Consider the following 23,627-nt stretch of genomic DNA (forward strand, 5'->3'; position numbering starts at 1 on the left):
AACAGTCTTCCGTCTGAAGTTCAACATATCTGATTGCGATATTGTATTGCGATAGTGATTTTCATGTCATGACGCCACATACTGCCAATTTCTGTAACTGAGATTTTCCATTCATCAATGAAACACTACATTCCAAAAGTGTATTCAGACTTATCTAACGCTGGTAAGGTCAAAAAAAAAAATGTTTGGTCTCTGGTCAGACCAAAGTTCCGGAATTGATGAGGCGACGCATTTTTTTTTTTTTTTGGCCTTTTTTTTTTCAAGCTTGGATTGTACAGAATAGGTGGGTACTATTTTGCCTTTGTTGTGTCCTCATATACATTGGGTCCTCCATAATGTGCCTTGGTGCCCTCCATCATTTGCCTTGGTGCAATTTCCCCATTCCTTGGTACAAAAATTTGAGGAGGTGCGGCAATAGAGGGCACTGCTGTAGCTACCGCGGACAATTTGAAGAAAAAAAAAGGTTGACGCGCATGATTAAAATCGACGCGCGCGCCGACCAGAGACCGACTAATTTTTTTTTGTGGCCTAACGCAATAAACATATTAATCTGTAACAAGAAGTAAACCGCTTGGTCAGTGGCGTCATTTCTAAAAATCCAACAACTCCGACAACGTCTAATTTGTCAAAATGCCTGAATGTCACTCAGCCACAGCATCACAGAATGGCTTTCTGTTGTATACCAGGATTTTGTGATGGTACATGTAAATATAAATTATTACCACAGCCTATGCATGTGAATGTAACACAGAGCAGGCAAATATATAAGGAATGCAAGGCTGTGTGGTTAGATCAATTTCGCTGGAATTATTCCGGACAAAATCATCACGGGTGGTGATTTTTTTCATCAGCGATTCGCACCGCTTTCTGTCATAAGTTGGTGGGCAATTGACCTATCGCCGTTTGCGAGTTAGCCACGCCCCTTAGACAACCTTATGGAGTTTTTGTACGGTATTAAAGTTTTGCTGTCTCAGATTTTGCGCGTTCAGTGTCCACTTGTATATCATGTACTTGGACAACATTTCACAAGCTGCGTTGACGCGATTCTACCGCGATTCTACCGCGATAGGTCAATTACATTTCGCCCTTCAAATTTTTTTTACTTTATTTTTTTTCTTCAAAATTTGTTTTTGATATGTTTTTGCAGTAATTACTACCTGACTATAAGCGCTTTAAGTTTCATTTTGGAGTTTGTACTTTTTCTCCGTTTTTTTGTGTGGCAAATCGTCGGCTTCTCATCTCACCGAGAATTATCATGGTTACACTAATGGATCTGGATGAGACGTTGAAGACAACCTGACGGGAAAAGCAGGAATTCAAAGGTGAAGGTGAGGTGAAGATTGTCCCAAGTAACTTCCTCACTGGAGGCGACACTCTTCTTTCCTTCTGCCGAGAAGCTGAGTTCAGTCTGGCTCAGACCAACCGCTCTTGTAGCGCTTAGGCAGTACTCCCTGAACTAGAGATATCTAAAACTCTCAACTCGAATCAGAGAAAAGAATGCAAATCGGTTTTGAAATGTCAATTCCTAAAGACTAATGACGTCTTTCAAGCCTTTTTTGTTGCTGTTAAAGAAGCTATTAAAGTGACCCAGACCACGCTCCCCCATACCGTGATCAATCGATGTCCGTGGTGGTCTGCTGCTGACGGTCCAGGTCCGGCCGTGTGTAGGTGAAGCCGGTGAATTCGTTCTGGTTGATGGACTTGACGATGTTGGCCGTGATGGGCGTCAGCTTGGGCTCCTCCCGCGTGAAGTCGGCGTCAAAATTGTTGACGTCCTTTTTCGTTTTCTGCAGATGCAATCAATTCAGGGGCAAAAATTAGTTCAAGTTTTTCTTTGATATGTGCCTAATGTAGTGGTGTGCATTTACGGGTCATGGCAACCTGGTACCCTTTTGAAGTAAAACACGGGTACCCATAAAAGAAACCCAGCCCCAAAATTCAACTCCTGGAAGTTGTCTGAAGGGCTTTACAGCTTTACGATGTAAACTGCAACTTTTGTGAGCATCATCAGTCACGTATGTTAAAATGCACAAAAATGTGAAATCTGTTTTCATTTTGAAAATTCTCCACAAATGGTTTTCAAAACCTTTGTTTTTCATTGTCTGAGAAGTTACTAAGTAATTTGTAAAGTTGGTTTTGGGTACCCGATCCCATAATCTGGAACCGGTTCCTGACATCAGCGATCGGGTACTCGGGTACCCGATTCCCATGCACACCCCTAGCCTAGTGTTTACCTAGGCTGGAGTTCATGCCCATACCGCTGCAACATATGATGTTTCTCATAAAATACTGCGCAACTATTCACATTTAGGTCACATACAATAACAATCACATATTGGATAGTGACATAGGGATAGTTATGTCCTCTTGAATGTCAATGCTGCCTATCACCTAGTGTCTTGGGTATAGGTCTTGTTCAAATGACGTCATTTCCTACAGACCATCCACGTGCACCCAAGCGCGTTCACACCGTCGATCATGGACGTCCCATTGTCCCTCTTTTGTTTGTACTCTTAACTTTTTAGGAAGACTCCGATAGGTTTTGTACACGACCACAATCGCGGACGTATGCTGGGAATCGTGGACGATATTGTTCTCTTTTGTTCTAATTTTTCGTCCACAGTTTGAATGGATGAACACGCCCATCGGCATTTTGTGCATCGACTTGCATAACGGCATCAGCTGCATCGTATTTCGAACACATTTCGAACAACAAGCAGGCGTGTTTGGAACATTTTCAACACTGCGCAGTGCGTGCTTGATTGCGTAAAATACGCAGTTGCAGTTCTCCTCACACAGATGGCCGTTAAGGAGCGAGCCCTATTGAAAGGTCGACTCAAATACTCACTATCTTAGGTTTGAAGGGGGGTTCCACTTTGAGCTCTTCTAGTTTCTCCCATGAGATGCTGGAGAAGAAGGCGTGCTGCCTGATGGCGTTCTCTCCGCCTTGGCTCTCCACACAACCCAGTCTCTTGGCAGGGTTCTTCTCCATAAACTACAACACAATGGATGAACAGGTAGATTTCATCAGAACATCACGGTGTTGAATTACCCAGGTACAATGTTGCATGAAACTGTACAGCAAATGTGATGCGATCAAGCTACATGAGTCGTTGTCGACCCTGGTCAAAAATTGTTTATTACAGATTTCAAAAGAGCACAATCTCAGCATTACTGCTGTGAAAACCGCATGCTGATACAATCTTTAGTTAAGAAATTATGGAAGTCGGAACACCAAGAGATGTGATGAAGAGATGTGATGAAGTGATTTGATGAAGTGGGTTATTTTGGCCTGTATCTCCAAATGAAAATTCCCGAAAAGCGACTAATTTAGCTTGATCACATCACAAATGATCTTACTCACACACAAAAATTAACCCTAACCCTCCAGGGGATTCTGGCTTGAAACCCTGCTAAATGCAGCAACATGCAACACTTGTCAAAAATACAAACCTACTCAGTATAGCAAGATCCATCAGGTCAAACATCTCAAGGCCAATGAAAACAAATTTTCATTTTCAGTAACAAAATAGAAATATTTTGCTTTGATTTTTTTTTAACTACCAAGAGGAATACAAAAATCAGTAAGAACAAAATCTGCTGCGTGGTTTTACTCCAGTTATAGCCTGCATGTGAAATTATATAGGTAAGGGCTTGTCTCAATTCATATCCGGCACAAGTTCTGGACAAGTTACGGGTAGAATCATTCACTTCGTCGGGAGGAAAGCTCTGCATTTGTCCCTGACATGTTCCGGGAAAATTTTCATTAGCAACTGCTTGACTCACCAATACTGATAACTTCATTGCGGGAAGATTGCAGGGAAGTTGTTCAGAATCCTGCAACTTATACCCGAGACAACTTGTTCTGAACTAGCCCCGGATATGACTTTAGACAGGCCCTAACAGATGCGCGAGTGCTGAAATAGTGAAAGTTATAACTGTTGGGGAAACTGCTAACTTGAATAGTCGAATATGACACTTTATATAACTGACATACAGATCCTTGTCATTTGATTGGTGGAACTCGCATCACGTAACATTCATTATTGCTCCCATTCACGCCGGGGCTCAAAAAGTCCCATTCTCCCATGGGGAATGGGAAATACTATTCAACAGTTAGGATCATCCTTGTTTCATGACGCGGTATTTGTGTGCAAATGCATGCTGGTGTGCACGTTCAGCGTTGCGCGTAGCCAGCGCTATAGAGTTGGGTTCACACATTTTCGTGAAGGGGTGGTTTGGAAGAAAGAAATACATTTTCCCCCAATTTTGTATTGAAATAAAAATTCAAATATATCAAATGACAAGGATCTATATGTCAGCTATATAAAACAAATATTGAGTGGTTTCAAATTGTGAAATGGGAGGAATATCATCGTTTGGTAAAATCCGGACTTTTCCAGTTCACTCGGCTTCACCTCATGAAATGGAAAAGTCCAGATTTTACCAAGCGATAATATTCCTCCCATTCCACTCTGCGCCACTCAATATTTGTATACTGATCCACAGTCGCAACTTCATGATTTGTACCGCTAATCTACAAAATAATGTAAAAATAAAAACAATTAAACCAGCAACTCACAGCTTTGAGAATGGACGTTGCTTCCTTGCTGAGCCAGACTGGGTAGAGTACATCGTCGTGCAGGATAGAGTCAAAGAGATCGTCCTCGTTATCAGCCTCAAAGGGCGGTTGACCTGCCATCATCTCGTACATCAGAACACCCAGGGCCCACCAGTCCACTGACGGTCCGTAGTCTAGCTCATGTAGAATCTGAAAAACAAAACAGAAAAGGACTTCAGTTACTTACTGGTGGGGGGGGGGGGGGGGGGAGGGGGGGGAAGGGGGTGCTTATCATCCTTACTCGCAGCAGAAGCTGAATTGTGAAGGGACGCAGCTACAACGTGGTCGAGCCGAAGGCATGTAAAGGTACCTTAGGCTGCTGCCGTACGACCCATGTCTGACCACGGAGCACAGCCAGATCGCAAGTGTTGAAAGGAAAACTGGAGAACCCGTGTTGCACAGGAGAGAATCAACCAACTCTACTCACAGAGAAATGCAATCAAGATATCATTGGAAAGCTCAATGCCCCTAGTTTATGATAAAACCATAATAATAGCCATTAAATTCATAGCTTGGTCAAATTATCCCTTCGTTTGTGGGTTACCTCTTTTTTTGGGGGGGGGGGGGGGGACACCTTGTAGAGCAAGTCAGATATTATACCCCATTATTATTTATATCAGGATTCCAGTGGTAAAAATAAATCAGCGTATTGTATGCTTTCGTAAAAAGGACCCGGATGACTGCAATATTATTAATATTGCAGTCATCCAGGCATTTTCGCTGGTTCCGGTGTAGCATGAATTTAGGTTTTATGAAATACAGACTCTTTGGTGGTATTGCGCATGCTCATGCATAGATAATTAGGAGAGGGACTGGTCACGTGAGAGGATTTAACCAATAAAAGGTAAAAAGAGTCCGATTTTCATACGAGTCCGATTTTCATATGACACCGGCACAATCCAGAGCGTAGAAAGTCACAGTCAATCAGTCAACAGAGGGTAGCGCGCGGCACGCAGACGCAGCACTAGCATGGTATACGCGCACTGTTGTCAACAGCCACAATGGCAGCTTTGAGCGGTGCGATAATTCGACAAAATTTGAGAAATAAAGGTAGTGTCCTGAAATTAAGTTTTTGCGGATCAAGCTAGTCAGCCTAATATAAATATTAATAATATTGTATGGCTTTTTTTTCGGGGGATACAAAAATATATTGCACTTGCTATAACAATATTGCGCTCATCGAAATAGCTCGTGTAATATATTCTTGTATACCCCTCAAATCCATCCAATATTATATAATTATGTGCACTCCTATGTTGAACTGGCCAATCACATTGGGAATCTGCTTAACAGATATGGGGATCAGCAAAGCCAAGCATTTTTGTGGCTGTGTCCAAATTACTCGGCTACGACTAGCAATTACACACGCACCTATGGAAGCGGCTGCATCCACTTCCATTAGACCCGTGTGTTACTGACACAGCCATAGCCAAAGCCATGACTCCACATACCGTTGGCTATGGCTAGCAATTACACACGCACCTATGGAAGCGGCTGCATCCACTTCCATTAGACCCGTGTGTTACAGACACAGCCATAGCCAAAGCCATGACTCCACATACCGTTGGCTACGGCTAGCAATTACACACACACACCTATGGAAGCGGCTGAATTCACTTCCATTAGACCCTTGTGTTACAGACACAGCCATAGCCATAGCCATGAGTCCACATACCGTTGGCTACGGCTAGCAATTACACACGCACCTTTTGAAGCGGCTGAATCCACTTCCATTAGACCCGTGTGTTACAGACACAGCCATAGCCAAAGCCATGAGTCCACATACCATTGGCTATGGCTAACAATTACACACGCACCTATGGAAGCGGCTGAATCCACTCCCATTAGACCTGTGTGTTACTGACATAGCCATAGCCAAAGCCATGACTCCACATACCGTTGGCTACGGCTAGCAATTACACACGCACCTATGGAAGCGGCTGCATCCACTTCCATTAGACCCGTGTGTTACCGACACAGCCACAGCCAAAGCCATGAGTCCACATACCTCTGGTGCAATGTAGTCCGGTGTGCCGCAGAATGTTGCCGTTGTTCTCCCGTTCATGATGCCCTCCTTGCACATACCAAAGTCGGCAAGCTTACAATGGCCCTCCATGTCTAACAAGATGTTGTCTAATTTTAAATCTCTGCGATGCACAGAAAAGAAAGCCAAGGCTGAACATTGAATGCTTCATCTTCATGCACTTGCATTTATATTATTTTCAAATACAGGGTGAGTAAAAAAAAACGAAACCCAAATGTCGGGACTATTATTTTATTGAAGTTCTACATGTAGTACTTTCAAAATCTAGGACATAAAAGCCCAATTCAAAAGCTTTCTTTTAGTACAAGAATCATTCAAATCACTTTACTTTTCAAGATGCGGAATTTTAAACACAACCACCATTTTAAAGTTCTGTCCACGGATCACAAAAAAGGTGTGCGTTCTTTCAGCAAAACGAAAACAATTCACACACATCCTTATGTGATTTTTTTTCGTTTTGCTGAAAGAACACTGAACTTTTTGTGATCCGTGGACAGAACCTTAAAACGGAGGTTGTGTTTAAAACTTGGTAACTTGAAAAGTACATGAGTGATTTGAATGATTCTTGTACTAAATGAAAGCTTATGAATGGGGCTTTCATATCCTAGATTTTGAAAGTGCTACATGCAGAACTTCACTAAAACAATTGTCCCGACATTTGGGTTTCGTGTTTTTTTTACTCACCCTGTACATGGTCAAGGCTACATGCATACAGCAAGTTTAAGCACGAGCAATGGTCAATCTCTTCAATCATTAGTCAATCTCTTCTTACCAAAAAGCATGTGCAATGGACCCTTCCACCTTGTCAACCAAACAGTGGGCGTTGCCTGGGCCGCGTTTTGGCACCATGACCGTAAACATGTTTCTGGCGCTTCAGATAAACTGAAATGACGTCATTGATCCGACCAAAATTTGAACCAAGACTTGCGATCGATTACTTTACGTTTCAAGATGGTGGAAAGGTAAACAAGTCGATAGCAAATCAATCTAAGATTTTGCCCTTCACTGACACTGACGTATAAACACTGTATACCCAGTGTGTTGCCTCTTGAGTGAAAGTTGAAAAAAATCCCTCAGGTGGGACTTGAACCCATGACCTCCTGCTTTCTAGTGCAGATGTCTTACCACTCGACCACCGAGCTTGCGGGATTGGTTGGCTGGTTCGAATCTGATGTACATTTAGCAGAGCGTACCGTCAAATAGCAGACGATGTTACGTTGTTACCACAAAAGGATGTAAACAGTCGGTTGGGTAGTTGATACATCACAATTATTACACAGCCTAGGGAAATACTGGAAAAGTAGCTGCCCAACTTTTGCTTGTAAATCGTGTAAAATTGACTTAAACATTCGTCTTCCTATGGCACAAAGGAAGATGACGTCACAAACAATTCTTTGTGAAACATTTTTCACGTCATGGCTGTGACGTCAGAAACATGTTCCAGGTCAAAGGCCACCAAACTGCGGCCCTGATTGGTTCATAACTTTTGGTCAGGTGACCACGGTCCCCCAATCAAACTTGGTCACACGCGCACGGTGAGAAACGAACCCAAAACCATTTGGGACTGACCTATATATAACACCGTGCCGGTGCAGGAATTGTAGTGCAAGGATTACTTCAGCTGCGTAGAATTTCGCTCGGGGTTCGTTGAACTTCCTGGCCCTCTGGATTTGGAACATCAGGTCTCCACCGTTGACATATTCCATGACAAAGTACAGTCGGTCCTGCAATTCCAAACAATGATATAGTTAACAATTAGTGACTGATGTGATGTGGATTTAAAAAACAACAGCAAAAAATTTACATCTGGTGGACCGTTGGTTCTTCATGATTTAAAGCTACAGTCCATCATTTGTAATTTGTGCATTTTGTTCGTTTGAAGCAACAAAAGTGTTCAAAATCTAATGAAAGATACTGAGCAACTAACCTGATGAAGTTTCAGCTAAGCTTCAGCTGTACATTCCGAGAAAAACAACATTCTAAGATCTCAATTTCAAATCAAAAGTTACTGAATCATGTTTTGAATTGTTTTGAATTGCAGCTATACGCGACGTCGCGCACTGATCCGACGAATTATAACAACTGCGCGCGTGTGCGTCGTTCCAATACTTGTGCGCGCTGCGCTGAATAACAAAACGAACTACTAATTTAAATTTTCCTACGGTGCTTCTTAAGAATCACCGTTGGAAATGCCTTCTTTCGTTGATTACTTCAAAATGACAGCTTCCCAGAAAGAATAATTTCACAGGGAGTTTACTTCCCTTATCTTTCAACCAAGTTTGTTTTTCAACAATAATTACGCCAGTTACTTTTCGGATGGCTGCAAATGATGGACTCTAGCTTTAATAAAAAAAATTAAATTCTACAGGCGTGAAGCTTGAAGGGTAATGCTGGATTACCGAGTACAAAGTGGGAGGAGGCAATTTTCCAGAAATGTCGCGTGTGAATTTTTTATCACACCTTCAAATCCTGTACTCTCAAAAAACAACTCTCACTCTTCTGGCTTTTGAAGAGGCAGTAATATTTAGGACTCTACACAGAGTTTTTCAAGCTTTTTGTTTAGTTTTTCATGGTCTGCAAAATTCTCTCCTGCTTTATATAGACTAATTCGGTGACATTTTCTGAGGTGGTACCAGGCTTGCATGAGTCGCAATTAGGTAGTAGGTACACACTCCGGGTCTAATGGAAGTGGCGTGCGCCTTTGAAGAGTTGAAACAGTCTTGACTGTTTTCAAGTCAAAGTAGGATTTAAAAAATAAACATTAAACGGATCATCAAGAGGTCTCTTGACAAGGTGTCAGTGAGATTCTGAACCCCAAAAAGGTTTTCACATGAAGACAAATGTTCACTTAAAGTATATACATATTTGTTTACTTTCACTTTTTATACAAGTTCTTAAACATTGTTTTGGAGAAAATTTGAGTTGCTTAAAAATGAGAGATCTCAAAGGTCTCAGAAAAGCTTTTGTCTGCAACACCAACATATTATAGCACCATCTGTGTCTATGCAGAAAATGTACCCATATGGCTCCTTCTATAAATTTCGGGTCCAAAGTGAGAAATTCGTTCTGTCCTTGATACCTGGATACTTTTCAGTTTTAGTATCATTAAGAATGACCTCAAACAATATTTTGTTTGTTGGGTAGGTAGTTTGCTATATATAATCACTTTTGGAAGACGCCTGCATTAAGGAGTGCATCAGAATAAGGGAATAAATGTGTGCTCCGGAGGTTTTTATCACTCGTTTAATACCGCTTAGAGTCTGGGTGCTGATAATTACCCGAGCCGGAGGCGAGGGTAATTATCAGCACCCAGACTCTAAGCGGTATTAAACGAGTGATAAATACCGACAGAGCACATATTTATTCCCATTCATAAATACCTTATCCGTAGAAAAATTTCAAATAATTCGTTCAAAAAATCCCGATTTTGTTCAACAAGTTCACTTTATGCTTTTTGAAACATCCCTCTAGCAAAATAATGGAGTGTTCAGCTGGCGAGTAAGATGTAAACAACCCTTTTATGGAGATTGACGCGCGCGTAACATGTTCTGCGCGATGTCACGCAGAACGCACCTGGGGCGTTGCGTTTTGAATTTAGAACTATAAAATTCTGACTCGCTTGTAGTGTTGCGCATGCCTACGTGAGGATTGTGAACGTTCAACCAATGAAACGGTAAGAGGCACTGGATTTTTAGGAGTCCACATTTTATTGTGACACTGGAAAAGTGTTTAAGACCAGCTAGCCATGTCTTTATCATCCGTTTAATACCGGCCACGTGACGGGCTCTCGACCAATAGGAATGGCTAAACTGTCTGAGGTATTTATGAATTATACATTCATAGATTTCAGATGTAACAGGGACAGGAAAAAAAAGTGGACCCCAAATTTCTAGAATGACCGAAATTGAGCCTGATATCCCCAAGTCAGAGGGCCTAAAATGTCTTGAAGCTGAGGTCTTCTTTGAAACACAGGTTGGTGACACAGCCAACGTTTGGACCCCTCCTTTACCCCCAGGGATGTAGTGGAGTCCATCACAAGTCCCTGCAAGTCCATCACAAGTCCTCCAGTCCCAATTCAAAATCACAAGCTATTCACATGAGCTTTGACAAAGGCATTCCTTTGTTATTGTTCATCCACTGTTACTTGTGACTGGACTTGTGAAAGACTTATGATGTACTTGTGACTGGACTTATGACGGTTTTGTGAGTTACTTGTGACTGGACTTGTGAATGGACTTGTAATTTACCTGTGACTGGGCTTGTGATGGACTTATGATTTACTTGTGACTGGACTTGTGATTTACTTTTGACTGGGCTTGTGATGGACTTATGATTTACTTGTGACTGGACTTGTGACTGGACTTGTGATTTACTTGTGACTGGGCTTGTGATGGACTTATGATTTACTTGTGACTGGACTTGTGACTGAGCGGACTTGTGATTTACTTGGGACTGGACTTGTGATGGACTGGTGATTTACCCGTGACTGGGCTTGTGATGGACTTATGATTTACTTGTGATGGACTAGTGACTGGACTTGTGATTTACTTGTGAATGGGTTTGTGACTGGACTTGTTATGGACTCGACAACATCCCCGCCTCCCCCAGGTCGCACACCATCTATCGAAGGTCCTCCACTTACCACAGTTTGGAAGCAGGAATGTAGAGAGGTCAGGAAGGGGTGTCTGTTGGCTAGAACCAGTACTCGCTTCTCTGTCATGGTGCATTCCACGTCATCGTCCTGTATGATGGCATGCTTCTTCAGTACTTTCACCGCATACACCTCTTCACTGTTCTTCTTCTCCGCGAGCATCACCTACATAAAAAAAAAAATTGCAACATGAGCAAATCTGATTGATTCACTGGCCGATTCAGAAGCCTATGTCATTTTTTGGGGGGAGGGGAGGGGAGGGGAAGGGGGAGTGGATGGGGGGAGTAGATGGGGAGGGGGGGGAGGGTTGTGCCAAAATGAGAAGGGGCTGACTGACCAGAGGGCATTTCTGATTCGAAAAGCTTATTCCTTCTTCTGTTAATTTTTAAATAATTATGGAAGGAAAGGCAATGAGTAGACTAAAGTCGTCTCCATTGCCTATGCCGGTTTGATTATTATGCCAAAAAATGGTTTTGTTTTGATTTTTGTTTCGGTTTTTAAGCTCTGGCAGGAGCTTCTTCAGGTCACTTGGTGGTTGGTCTGTCTGTCCCAAAAAATTAACCAAAAGTATGGTGTTCCATATGTGCCATCGGCGTCGCATTTCACGGCGTGGCATTTTCAAGCTCTGGCAGGGATCATTTTGATCGATTTCACGCAAGACTTTCATGCAAGACTTCTTGCAACACAGCCAGAGCTTATTGTGCACTCGCACTAGTTTTCTAGTGATTTGGGAGGAAGGGGCATTTTCTCCTTTTGCCTGATTCATTCTAGAAATTTGTACCAAAAAAGTGCTAATATCTATTGCATAGGAATAGATAAAGAAAGGAAAATGAAACTTTATACAAACAGATAGCAAAATACTTTGTCCCACTTTTTTTCTGGCCAACCCACCTTGCCAAAGCTGCCCTTCCCTAGGACCTTGATGAAGTTGAAGTCTTCCAGGTTGAACTTGCGCTTGGGTATCCGCTCCAGCTCCTCCTTGAGGGAGGGGGTCCGCAGGACGGAAGAGCCCAGGTGGGACACGCCCAACTTGCTGTCATCGATCTCCATCGCTAGCTTGTCCGTAGCTGCCGTCAGGTCGTGGATTTTGGTGATGCCTGATTGGTGGAGGTCAGACCAATGGAAATTCATGTTCGAAAAAACGACGGCTGCCCGAAACTACGTCTATATACAATAAGTAACATCCGTTTCAGACCTGGTTCTAGAGTCACGCTTTACCAAATAGTATTAGGAGTGACTCGGGTAGAGTCTAATAGATTTTGTTTACTATTAAACAAGTGAACTTTATGTGTTAATTTTCCATTGAGTAGATTCTGCAGCTATTCTGAATGACTGCAAAAGTTGATACTCCAGCAAAGTCTATCATCACCCGCACAAATTCCATCTTATGAATACATGTAGCTCGGTTGCGGTACCCGCTGCTATATCAGATTAGAACCAATCAGCCGTACCTGGCAAGCTTGGTGGTAGGGTGGTAACACGTCTGCACTAGTAAGCCGGAGGTCATGGGTTCGAGTCCCACCCAAGTCATTTGTGAATTTTTCTCACAATCACTCAGGACAACACTGAGTATACACAGTGTTTATGAAATATGTCAGTGGAGGGCAAAAACCCAATATTGAATTTGCATCACCCCAACGCAAATTCCATCTTATGAAAAATCTCTCCTATTTGTTTCAAAATCTAACTTTTCGGATAAAATCTTAAGAATAATTTAGTTCTGCGCAACTCTGGAACCCCAGCCAGAAACAGATGCTGTGCATTCGAATACCAAAAAAAACAACCCAACATGCTGCAACTGTTAGTATCTCCAATGAAGCATATCCAAATGGTTAGTTGCATTTTGTTGCTTTTTAACCTTGGACATCTGTTAAAACATAATAAAATCTGTGGGCAAGAAAGTTACATCACCGTTTGTGTCATGGCCAAGGATGTAATCTTCAAGTAAATTAGGCATGCAACAGAGCGACAATGTATAGGGAGCTGGCGCCCTCAATGTAAACCACTGACAAAGGGCTGCCTACATGCATATTGCTATTTGAAATGCATCCATAGCTATGAGACAAAAGATGATATCAAATTCTTCTTCTGATTTCATTTTTCCCTCGGGGTGTGGGCGTATAAATTTAACCTTAGGTTTAGCAAAAGGTTATGGGTTCCAGTCCCACCCCAGCAAGCTTGTGAATTTTTTCTTTCTTTTTGCAACTTTCCATAACGCACCGAGTGTACAGTGCCCATAAAGTTATGTCTGCAGGAGCGAAACCCAATGTCCCAATAATTATATCCCAAATCTTAAAAAAAGTAAGCTTAGTTCTTGTAAAACTTATCCTGGGGTAGTAACATCAGCACAAATTTTGGTTTATTATATGGCTCAACATCGAGGTGTTTTGGGGTGGTTTTTTTGGCTAGAGATTCATATAAAAAAAGATTATTTTTCATAAAATTTTCAAGATAACAAAGACAACTCCAATTACAATTGAATTCAAACTTTTTGTAAAAAAGATATCAGAACTATTGATAGTTATGGAAACACATAAGTTAAAAAGTCCAAACTTACAAATCCATGTGTTCTCTGGTATTTAGCCCTGTGTTTTCTATAGCTCATTGAACAGTTATTGTATAGTGATACATTTATACCAAAAGAGCCAGGGAATAGGTTTTAAATAAGAAAGGGGAAAAAACCCAAATAAAGGTGTCAACAACTGATCAAAATGGTACAACATTAGTGTACTAAGGTAGATTTGTTTTGCAAATAAACTTTTCTTTTTGCATTTCGATCAGTGTGTGACATAAGGCCGTTTCAGAAACGTCTTAACCAACCCTTTTTTAAGGACCCCGTCCATATTCAATATGGGCTAAAAAATGTGTTTTTTTTTTTTTTTTTTTTTTTTTTAAAGATCAAATTGAATTGAGATTTTCCACCCCAGTTAATTTTTCAACCCCGATTTCCAATCCAACTAGGAAACGTCCAACCAGAGTTGAATATCAAAAAACTTCAGGTTTAGACATCTATGGATCCAACCCTTCCCAGGTTTGAAAGGTGTGCAAAGGCCTGTTAATGCAGCACATGCAAAATTGTCTTTCTTCAGCATTTTATTTCTCATAATCACAGGAATGCAAAAATGTGTAACATTATTCGTGTATGCCAACCTGTGCAACAAGATTACACATATTCTTTACTCATGCAGTGATATGAAATGGAGGTGGGGGGGGGGGTGGAACAAAACACCAGCCCCCCCTCCCTCCCAAAGTCCCCACCACTGACAGTCATCATTTGAAAGTGTTAAGCAGTGATGACACCACAAGCACCCGTGTTTACAATGCGTGAATACAAGTGATACGAAAAAACACAAACTACTAGAGGGTAGGTCATGGGGGAAAAATGGGTGTATTTGTGGAACAGGATAGGGTTGAATGGAACTCATCCATGGTACAATTTAAGTTGTGTCTGAACCAATACTTTATGGATTACACAAATTTAAGAAATGCAATCAGCAAAGGTTTTGTTCTGTTTTCAATTGACCTATCGCCGCTTGCGATTTAGCCACGCCCCTAAGACAACCCTATGGAATTTTTGTATGCTAAGTTTTGTTTGTCTCAGATTTTGCGCGTTCCGCGTCCATGTGTATATCATGTAATTGGACAATATTTTACAAGCTGCGTTGACGCGATTCTGACGCGATTCTAACGCGATTCTACTGTTTTCAATTGACCTATCGCCGTTTCCGATTTAGCCACGCCCCTTCTACAACCCCATGGAATTTTTGCACACTAAGTTTTGTTTGTCTCAGATGTTGCGCGTTCCGCGTCCATTTGTATATCATGTAATTGGACAATATTTCACAAGCTGCGTTGGTGCGATTTTAACGCGATTCTACCGCGATAGGTCAATTATTAATAGCTTTGTAAGCGAGAGGGTCTGAGAAGGTTGAGGAGTGAATCCATCCGATACAAAATGCCACGGGCTTTTTAAAGTTGCGTTCCCTGTGTTCTTCAACAAAATTCAATTTTTGTTTTCCTGTTATTACATTTTCAACTTGTATGATTTATTCCAACCTAAAAAACCCTCCTTTTTTCCCCCTTTTTTTCTGACATCTGCAAACCTCTGAATAAAAAAAAAAATGCTTTGGGCACAGACAGATCCCCTTGTAAGAGCAGACTGGTTCCCGGTCCGTACACTATAAATTCTGATTGTGGGGCGGGAACCACCTACCCGCATGAACGGGGCAGCAAATAATTCAAAACTGTTCAGTAATATTTCAGTAACTAAACATGGCCGATTTTTTTTTTTGGGTTGATGTCTCATTCAAAAGCAAATAACTTTTGTATCGCTGGAAAAATAGCGGTTTAGAATTTTATAAGGAATCTAGTTTTCAGGATGAAACTCAGAAATCAGAACAGGGAACACAACCTCAAGCCCGGTTCATACTTCATGCGAATCGAATTTGACGTCATGAAACATTCCCTGCGAAATTCGCCCGAGCTGAAATGTGTTCAACTTTTACGAATTCCCAGCGTGAATACTTGTCATGACGTCACAAATTCGCGTTCACCTTCGCTTTCGCGCAGAGTATGAACCGGGTTTCAACGTGGGGGAAAAAATGATGAAATGTACACATCCATGTATGCATACTAAACTGGAGCAGATTTACTCAAACCGCATAACCAACCCTCAACAAGATAATGGTGATGTGGTGAAGGCCATACAGTGAGACAAACAGAGTCAAACACCAGAGGACAGATATGCAGACAAAACACTGACAAGAAGGGTGAAGACAGAAGCCAGCGTTTTGGAGAAGAAATACATGTGCAAATGCAGTAAGGCTTATCAGACGCGTGATGCATTGCAGATTTCATGTTCATGACAGCCTTTCGATAACGCTTTCTAAAAAATCCTTGCAACTTTTTAAATTTTTTTATAAATAGATATTGCAGACTTTAAGAATCATTGCCTGGTTCTCTGTAAATAAAATTATACAGGGTGGATAAAAAAAAACGAAACTGAGATATTATTGCTAATTGGAACAGAAGAAGGGCACATGTAAATCAAAGGGAGATATCCTCTGTTAGGGTTGAATCTCCTCTTTAAAATGACACCCTGGTCATGTCCTTACATTCATGGTTGACTGAGCAGTGACCAATTTTATGAAAGGGTCTATTTTAATAGAGGCTTGCGCCACTTTTCAATTGTGGTTTTTGTGGTGTCATTTGTCACAGAGTGAAAGGCTATGGTTGCCAATCAAGGCAGGTGGGGAAAAAAAAAGAAAAAAGAAGAGATTTCACCATGAAAAGTGGCGCAAGTCTCTAAATAGACCCTTTCATAAAATTGGTCACTGCTCAGTCAACCGTGAATGTAAGGACATGATCAGGGTGTCATTTTAAAGAGGAGATTCAACCCTAACAGAGGATATCTCCCGTTGATTCACATGTGGCCTGCTTCGGTTCCAATTAGCAATAATATCTCGGTTTTTTTTTTTTTATATCCACCCTGTACAGTGCCAGTGCAGTGGTTTCCTCTTTGTGGGTAACATCGTTAGTGTCCAATTATCAATTTTCCCCGAGCAAAGATGGAATCATGCTCTGCAATAATTAAAACATTCCTCAAGCAACATTTACAAATAACAGATTTCGTAACATGCTAGGTAGGCGCGCGCATGCACACTGGCAGCCTTTGCCATGGAGAAAAAAAGATAAATTCAACTGAAAGGGTTAAACTGTTAAATTTGGAAAAAAAAAAAAAATAGAGTACACAAAGTGAGGATTTTTTTTTTGGAAGCAGAAACTGGCATGTTATAGGTATTATAATGCATGATAAACATGTCAATTATGTAACTTTATAAGAGTGTAATTTCAATTCATGTACTGCACTACTTAACAACTGCCTTATTTTTTTTGTTGACATTCGTACATGTTAAGGATGTGACTCTGCGTTTAATTTTGTAGTCATTTAGCAAATATTTTAAGAACCGTTTAAAACGTTAAACGTTTAAGCTGTTCCATAAAGACTGACGTCTGCCCATTATGCAGACCAACGTGATTGACATGATCAACAATGATTGACACAATATTTAGCGGGCAGGCATTGAAAACGTAAAAAGTTAACTGCATGTACCGGTACGTGTACCCAAAATGTAATCAAGTTCAATGGTGCTTCTAGGGTTTTTCAAATTAAACGGGAATTGAAAACATCGTTAATCATTTTTGCTATGTATAACTCAAAGGAAGATCGTGTGTGAATGTAGGTCCCTTTTTTTAGAATTTGGATTTTGTTTAAATGTTTTGGAAAATTTGTAAACAGATTTTCTTTAAAATGTATTCACGTCACATCCCAAGCATATGTAATTTGAACTCTTAAGGAATACAAACACTGTTATAGATTTTGAGAGTATCAGCAACAAGACTGCACCACTCACAGACAGTAACACCCGTATGACAGTTTTTTAAAAACCAGAAGTGCCGACACTTTCCCAAATGAAAATGAATTTTAAGAACAATTGTTAATTATCCCTTTAGTGACTGTAGTGCCCGAAAAACCATCCTGCCCGTTACTCACTGTAACGGTACTTATAGCGCCCGAAACCGCCCAAGCACTCTATGGTTTTATTGATTCTTCAGTGAATAAAAACAATGTAATACACACATACTGAAATCTGTATCCTTGTGGAGACATTTCTTTGTTCTCGTGTAGTAAACTTGTCGAGTTTGAAAGTGTAGTTTCAAAATGCTCTTATTTTAACCAGAAATAATTTCCTTGGCTGAAATTTGGACTTAACATCCCTTTTCTAAAACTCTTCCATTTGCGACAGATCAACCCACCTTGGAAATTCCTAGTTTTTGAGTAAAATCCATATATCTATTTCGTGAAAACCTTGTGGAAACGTATTCATCTATAGAAATTGCCCTGTGGAGACGCATACAATCTTTTGTTCCCTATAGTGTGCATGTCTCCAGAGGGCACGTTGTATCAAATCAATGTAGTACATGTACTAATTTGTTAATTGTTTCTTTTTTTCCTCAGCTAATCACATACCATATTCATGCCAGTTTCTTGTGCATTTTTTTTTTAATGTTAACAGCGTAACATGAAAATCCGCAATCATGTTTGCATTTTTGCATCATTAAAAGCATTAATGCCTCCCTTAAAAGTAAAAAAAAATGAAAACAAACAAAATTCACCTGCATTCAAGTCGTTGCTAACAATAACAAGCTTGGGAACACCTGACCAAAAAAAATGCAAACAAGACATGAAAACAAATGAGCAGCCACCAAAATCAAAATAAGCGAGGGAAGAAAAAAAACAAACAAACAAAACTCAAATCCAAAGAGCATCCACACAGTTGCAGGAACAGAGACTCAACATGCCATGCAGCAAGGAATTGCAAATTTTTACAAAAAAAAGAGTTTAGAATGTGCTGAATATAATGACGAACATGCACACCAGCCAAAATTTTCAGAATCCAAAAAAAAATAATAATTTGATATCAATTTGAGATGCAGTGGCTTTACTGTGGGCTTATTAAAATTTTACTGAGAATATACCAACTACTTTATCAAATGATTGAAGGCAAGCTGACACCAGTACACAGCAAAAGTGTGTCCAAAAATGACAAAGGACAACAGAAGCACTCTAGTGTTTTAATTGTGTAGTTTGCACAGCTTGCCCAATATCACTTTATAAAGCAAAGGTATATTTGTACAAGTACTAATTTTGCTCCTGGAAGCATCTCAACAGTAACATATCGGAAAGTCACAGAAATTGTTTGGTTTCAGTGCAGATTTTTAGATTTTTCAATTGTGCATTTATAAAGCCAACGAGGACTTGTATCAAGTTTTTACACCATGGGCTCCACCTCGTAGCAACATGACATACAGATTTTATTCAGTTTTCTGTGTGTGAGGGGAAAATGGGTGATGTTCAACATATACAACATTCGCTGAGCTGAAAGTTCATCAGGTTAGTTGTTAAGCCCCATCTTTAGATTTTGAGTATTTTTGGCTTCAAACGAAAGAGATGCACAAATGACAAATGATGTACGCTACCAGGGTACCTTTAAGTATTCAGACGCAGCACTGCAAATCATTTGAAATTTGTCTCGTTTGTCATAATCATTAGAATTCGGAACGAGGGAAAAAAATTCTAGTCCCTTGAAGGTAAGCTACCGTGCATTCAAGTAGCTCGTGGTTTTTTCGCGAGCCCCCCCCAAAAAGAATCAATATTCTTGAAGTCACACCAGCAATTTCCATGGCAACGGTTGCTCAAAGCAAATAAAACATGAATAAATAATGCTGCTGAGCTTGGTGTTCATGACATCCGTGGAATCTCAATGTACAACACATGGGATTTCTAGCTGTAGTGTTTTTTCTGCATGGTGAAGCATGGTGGGTATACCTTTCCCCCTACCTTAATACCTTAATGAAATCGCAGCGAGTCCTTTGAGAGAATTTACCTACGCTTCTCTCAAACCCCACAGAAAACTTGAGCAAACATTCTGTATGTCAGTGCTATGACACAGGAGGGAGTTTTATCGCCCACGTTATTATTAAGTTCAAATAAAACCAACATCCAACCGACGTGTTTTCAGTGCAATGAGCCCACAGTCCACTTTGTAAGACAAACATTCAAATAGCCAAAAAAATACTAAAGAAATAAATAAAAAATAACTAAAAATCCATAAAAAAATAGTGCAAGGTGCAGTGAACAACAGCCAACGTGCAAAATAAAATTGGTTTCAAAACAAAATTTCACCAAAGAAAAAAAAGGAACGAAAAAAAATTTATGAAAGATTTTGAACTTAAAAATGAAAACAGCGTATTTTGAACCCATACCTGCCAGCTCAGCGGGAGCGGATCGAGGCGAAGTGGGCCGGGATGAGGGGCGTGAGGAGGAGGCACAGGCATCCAAGGAACCCAATTTGGGGTATTCCGAGATGGAGGCCTGGGCAGGTCATAATATTTGTCGGCAAACAACACACAAACACACAGACACGCAAAACAAACAAACAAACAAACCAAGGAGGGATCCAGCAAAATGCACAAGAAAAGAAAAAAAAGAAAAATATTGTCCAAAAACACCGAAAGTTGACAAGATTTGCGGATAGGCATCATAGTAGCCAGTCGGACACACGCACACACACAAACACCCACACGCACGGGGGTAGGGAAGAGACGAGGGAAAGGAAAGGTGGGGAGAAAACAAAAAACTGACTTGAGAAATCTAAATACGAAGTTAGTCATTATTTCTGGTTATTTTGTTTTCCCTGGCCACAGACGCATGGAGTAAGAGTCTGCCAGTGTTATGATCCGCACAAGAACTTGCCTGATGAATTCAGTTTTCTAATCTGAAACTTTTGCTGCATTTGGATAGCTGCAAACAAGTGCCTGGCAAATCAACTTATTTCTTGTGGACTGCGGGATCACAACCATGGCGGACTCTTTTGGCACACTGCGTGGCAGAACCGCACGGAGGGGAGTTTTCTCTGTCACACTCAATATCAGAAATGCTTTCTTGGGAATGTTAATTTAACATTGGATCACACAGCACTAACAAGTTTGCAAAACAAGCCAATAAATATTTCCCTAAAAATGCATCCAAAGACATGTGAAACCCACTGTTTTGATTTTGACTGAAAATGCCCAATTAACGGCCAACAGCATTTTTTTGGCAAGACCAAGATTTTTTTTCCTTCCAATTATATTGAACATTTTCTGAGGGAATGCTGTAATTTCTGTCGGTGCCTTTTTGGATGGTGGCATGTATATGTTGTAGAACAAATGACAAAAAAATCTAAAATGAGGGAACTGCATTGTTTTGCAACCAATTATCAGCAACTTCATGGCCGTTTTCGTCAAATGGAATTTAAGGAGCTGTGAAAGAGCATTGTCTGGGATTGAGTGCAATCAGAGAAATGTCCCCTGCCCTTGGACTGGTCTGCCACTTCTGTCCTGTTGGCCAGTCGAGTTACCTGACTCCTTGGGTGTGGATTCGGCATCTTCGCTAGTCGAGGTTGAAGGTGACTCACTGACAAAGGCCTAGGTATACGGCATCGTGGGGGGAAGGAAACGTTAAGACAACAATGGTACGTTGGCTTGCTGGAATCCGTCTTTCACAGTGAGTTGCAGAGATTTTATATCACTCCTTGTTATCAATCAGATATTCAAAGTTGGGCAAGATACAGCTTTTTTGGTTTAAAATTGAATGGAAAACATATATTCACATTCTCAGCATCTGCTAATTGCACACAGTTCAAAGCAATGGCAGAACAAGGTTTCCGTAATGGCCGTTAAATTTTCGGAAAAATGCTTGTTTTTGGATCTGCTTGAAAAGCAAGGCCTTTGGAGCATTGCTCAGCACATTTTGGTGGGATATCCTGGGCAAATACAATCGCTGTGAAAGATTAACTCCAGAAAGCAACGTTGCATTTTGTGAATATGTACAGGAAAATTGAAATCCTAGCGTCGTGTAAAACAACCCTCAATCAACATCAAATTAACCTACATGTAACTAGGTCAAGCTATTTTGTCCAGTGAACTATTTTTAAAAATATTTTCTGCCATCTCTACGTGAAAACTCCCTTTTTTCATGGTTCTCACAAAAGCTTTCTCACAACTTTTGAGGACTTAAGTTTTTGTATGATGTGCGGTGTACAGGGTGGTGCAAAAAGAGGGAGACCCAATTTTCACCCTACTTGTTGAGCATATTTCAAAAATTCAATTTAATGGTATTCTAATATTGATCATTAAACATACCATACATGTAAGTGACGAAAAAATGATTGCAAATGCATATTTTGTCTCTTAAGATATGGTAGTTTAAAAATGTGCTGTGCCAAATCTGTTTGTCCACAGATGGCTTTATTCCATCTGCTTGACTGAGCTCCGGAGCTTGATTTGAAGACAAAAACACTACACTAGACTTACACGTGGACAACAGTGATTTTGTTGACTTGTATTGAAATTAGCATAATAACACTATTCTAGCAATTTTTTAAAAGATTTTTTTTCACCACTATACTTCACTACATTATAAAAAAAAATAGTTCAAATAAGTTAAGAACCGGTAAGTAGGTTAACATTCCTGTCAAAAGTGGGTTTCCTTTTTTTTGCACTACCCTTTATATCCTAATGGCCGTATATAACGAGGCACTTTCTATTAAAATGTCTCCATAAACATGGTCCATGTTTTCACGACGCAAAAAGGTCACAACATGCTGACTGAAGTCATAGAGTTCAGAATAATGATGACGCTACATGTAATGTGTGTGTGAGTGAGAACAAGGGTCTTGTATTAGGGCCTCCCTTTTTAGTTCTATGGCTCTCATATTTTTTTACTCTGAAGTAGGGTTGTTCGATCGGCAAAACAAATCAAAATCTGAAGAACAAAAACAAGTTCACCTGTATAGATGGCTAAATTGCATGTAAAGCCCCAGTCACACATTCACAGTTGGAGCTACGAATATCCACAGTTTACCAAGAATCAATCGATCATGATGAACCGTCGAGATTCGTGGAGAAATTGACTTTCTAAAAATGCACTACGGTTTCAGGACGGATAGCCACGACTGTCGTACGGTTTCTCTACGAATACAGACGGATTGGTGAAGAATATCGACGGTATTACTAAGAATTGGTCATCACGGATGACCAAGGTTCTCCTACGAATAAACCGTGGATATTCGTAGTACAACCTTAGCAAAACCCTAGCACATCCGGGCATATCCGTAGGACATTCATAGAGATTTCTACCACGAATGAGCTACGAATACCCAAGAACATGCACGAATAACCATGAATAACACTACGAATAAGTACGGTTGTCCTACGGATGTCCCACGGTTGCACTGCGGATTAATTTTCATGACGGTTCACCACGGAAGTTATGAACAGTTTCAAGCTTCCGTAGCCCCTTCACAAATACCCAAGGAAGATGACGGATAACCATGGAGGTACCGGTACTAAGGATGAATACGGTACTCCCACGGTTTATCACAAATTTCAAACTGTGGATATCCGTAGCTCCAAACCGTGAATGTGTGACTGGGGCTTAAATGATGCCAAGTGCGTATTGTGTCTTGTTTTGTTAAAAGTGCAATGAGATGATCGTGAATAAATCCCTGATATGATAAGAGGTAACACCGTCACATATTCTGGGATTGTGCCGGTTGAAATACATTGTGCTTCGAGTACAATTTTTACTTTCCATAGCTCGGGCATGCAACTGGGAATTTAGAAAAAAACGAGGAAACTCCAAATCAAACCAGACTTTGTACAGCATTTTTCAATTTGTAATGGCATTCATGAGAAGTAAAAAACAA

At 40.6% G+C, this 23,627-nt stretch overlaps 1 protein-coding gene across 5 annotated transcripts in view; it reads right to left on the reverse strand.

Annotated features, from left to right (window-relative positions):
• Window positions 1-535: 535 nt before the first annotated feature.
• LOC119745526 (protein kinase C epsilon type-like) overlaps window positions 536-23,627 on the reverse strand; it is a 74,438-nt gene continuing 51,346 nt past the window's right edge. For 2 of the 5 annotated variants that reach the window (XM_038221916.1, XM_038221921.1), the window contains exons 8-16: window positions 20,143-20,251; window positions 18,493-18,534; window positions 12,208-12,413; window positions 11,308-11,481; window positions 8,235-8,389; window positions 6,630-6,768; window positions 4,583-4,771; window positions 2,849-2,995; window positions 536-1,787 (exon numbers count right to left, since the gene is read on the reverse strand). In XM_038221916.1, the coding sequence (XP_038077844.1) occupies window positions 1,614-1,787; window positions 2,849-2,995; window positions 4,583-4,771; window positions 6,630-6,768; window positions 8,235-8,389; window positions 11,308-11,481; window positions 12,208-12,413; window positions 18,493-18,534; window positions 20,143-20,251 (1,335 nt within the window). In that variant the 3' untranslated portion in view covers window positions 536-1,613. Of the gene's footprint in view, window positions 1,788-2,848; window positions 2,996-4,582; window positions 4,772-6,629; window positions 6,769-8,234; window positions 8,390-11,307; window positions 11,482-12,207; window positions 12,414-18,492; window positions 18,535-20,142; window positions 20,252-21,278; window positions 21,346-23,627 lie in introns of all 5 variants that reach the window. The other 3 variants (XM_038221917.1, XM_038221919.1, XM_038221920.1) reach the window with 3 other exon arrangements.

This window comes from Patiria miniata, unplaced genomic scaffold, assembly GCF_015706575.1.
Source record: "Patiria miniata isolate m_02_andy unplaced genomic scaffold, ASM1570657v1 HiC_scaffold_7, whole genome shotgun sequence".
NCBI classification, from domain to species: Eukaryota; Metazoa; Echinodermata; class Asteroidea; order Valvatida; family Asterinidae; genus Patiria; species Patiria miniata.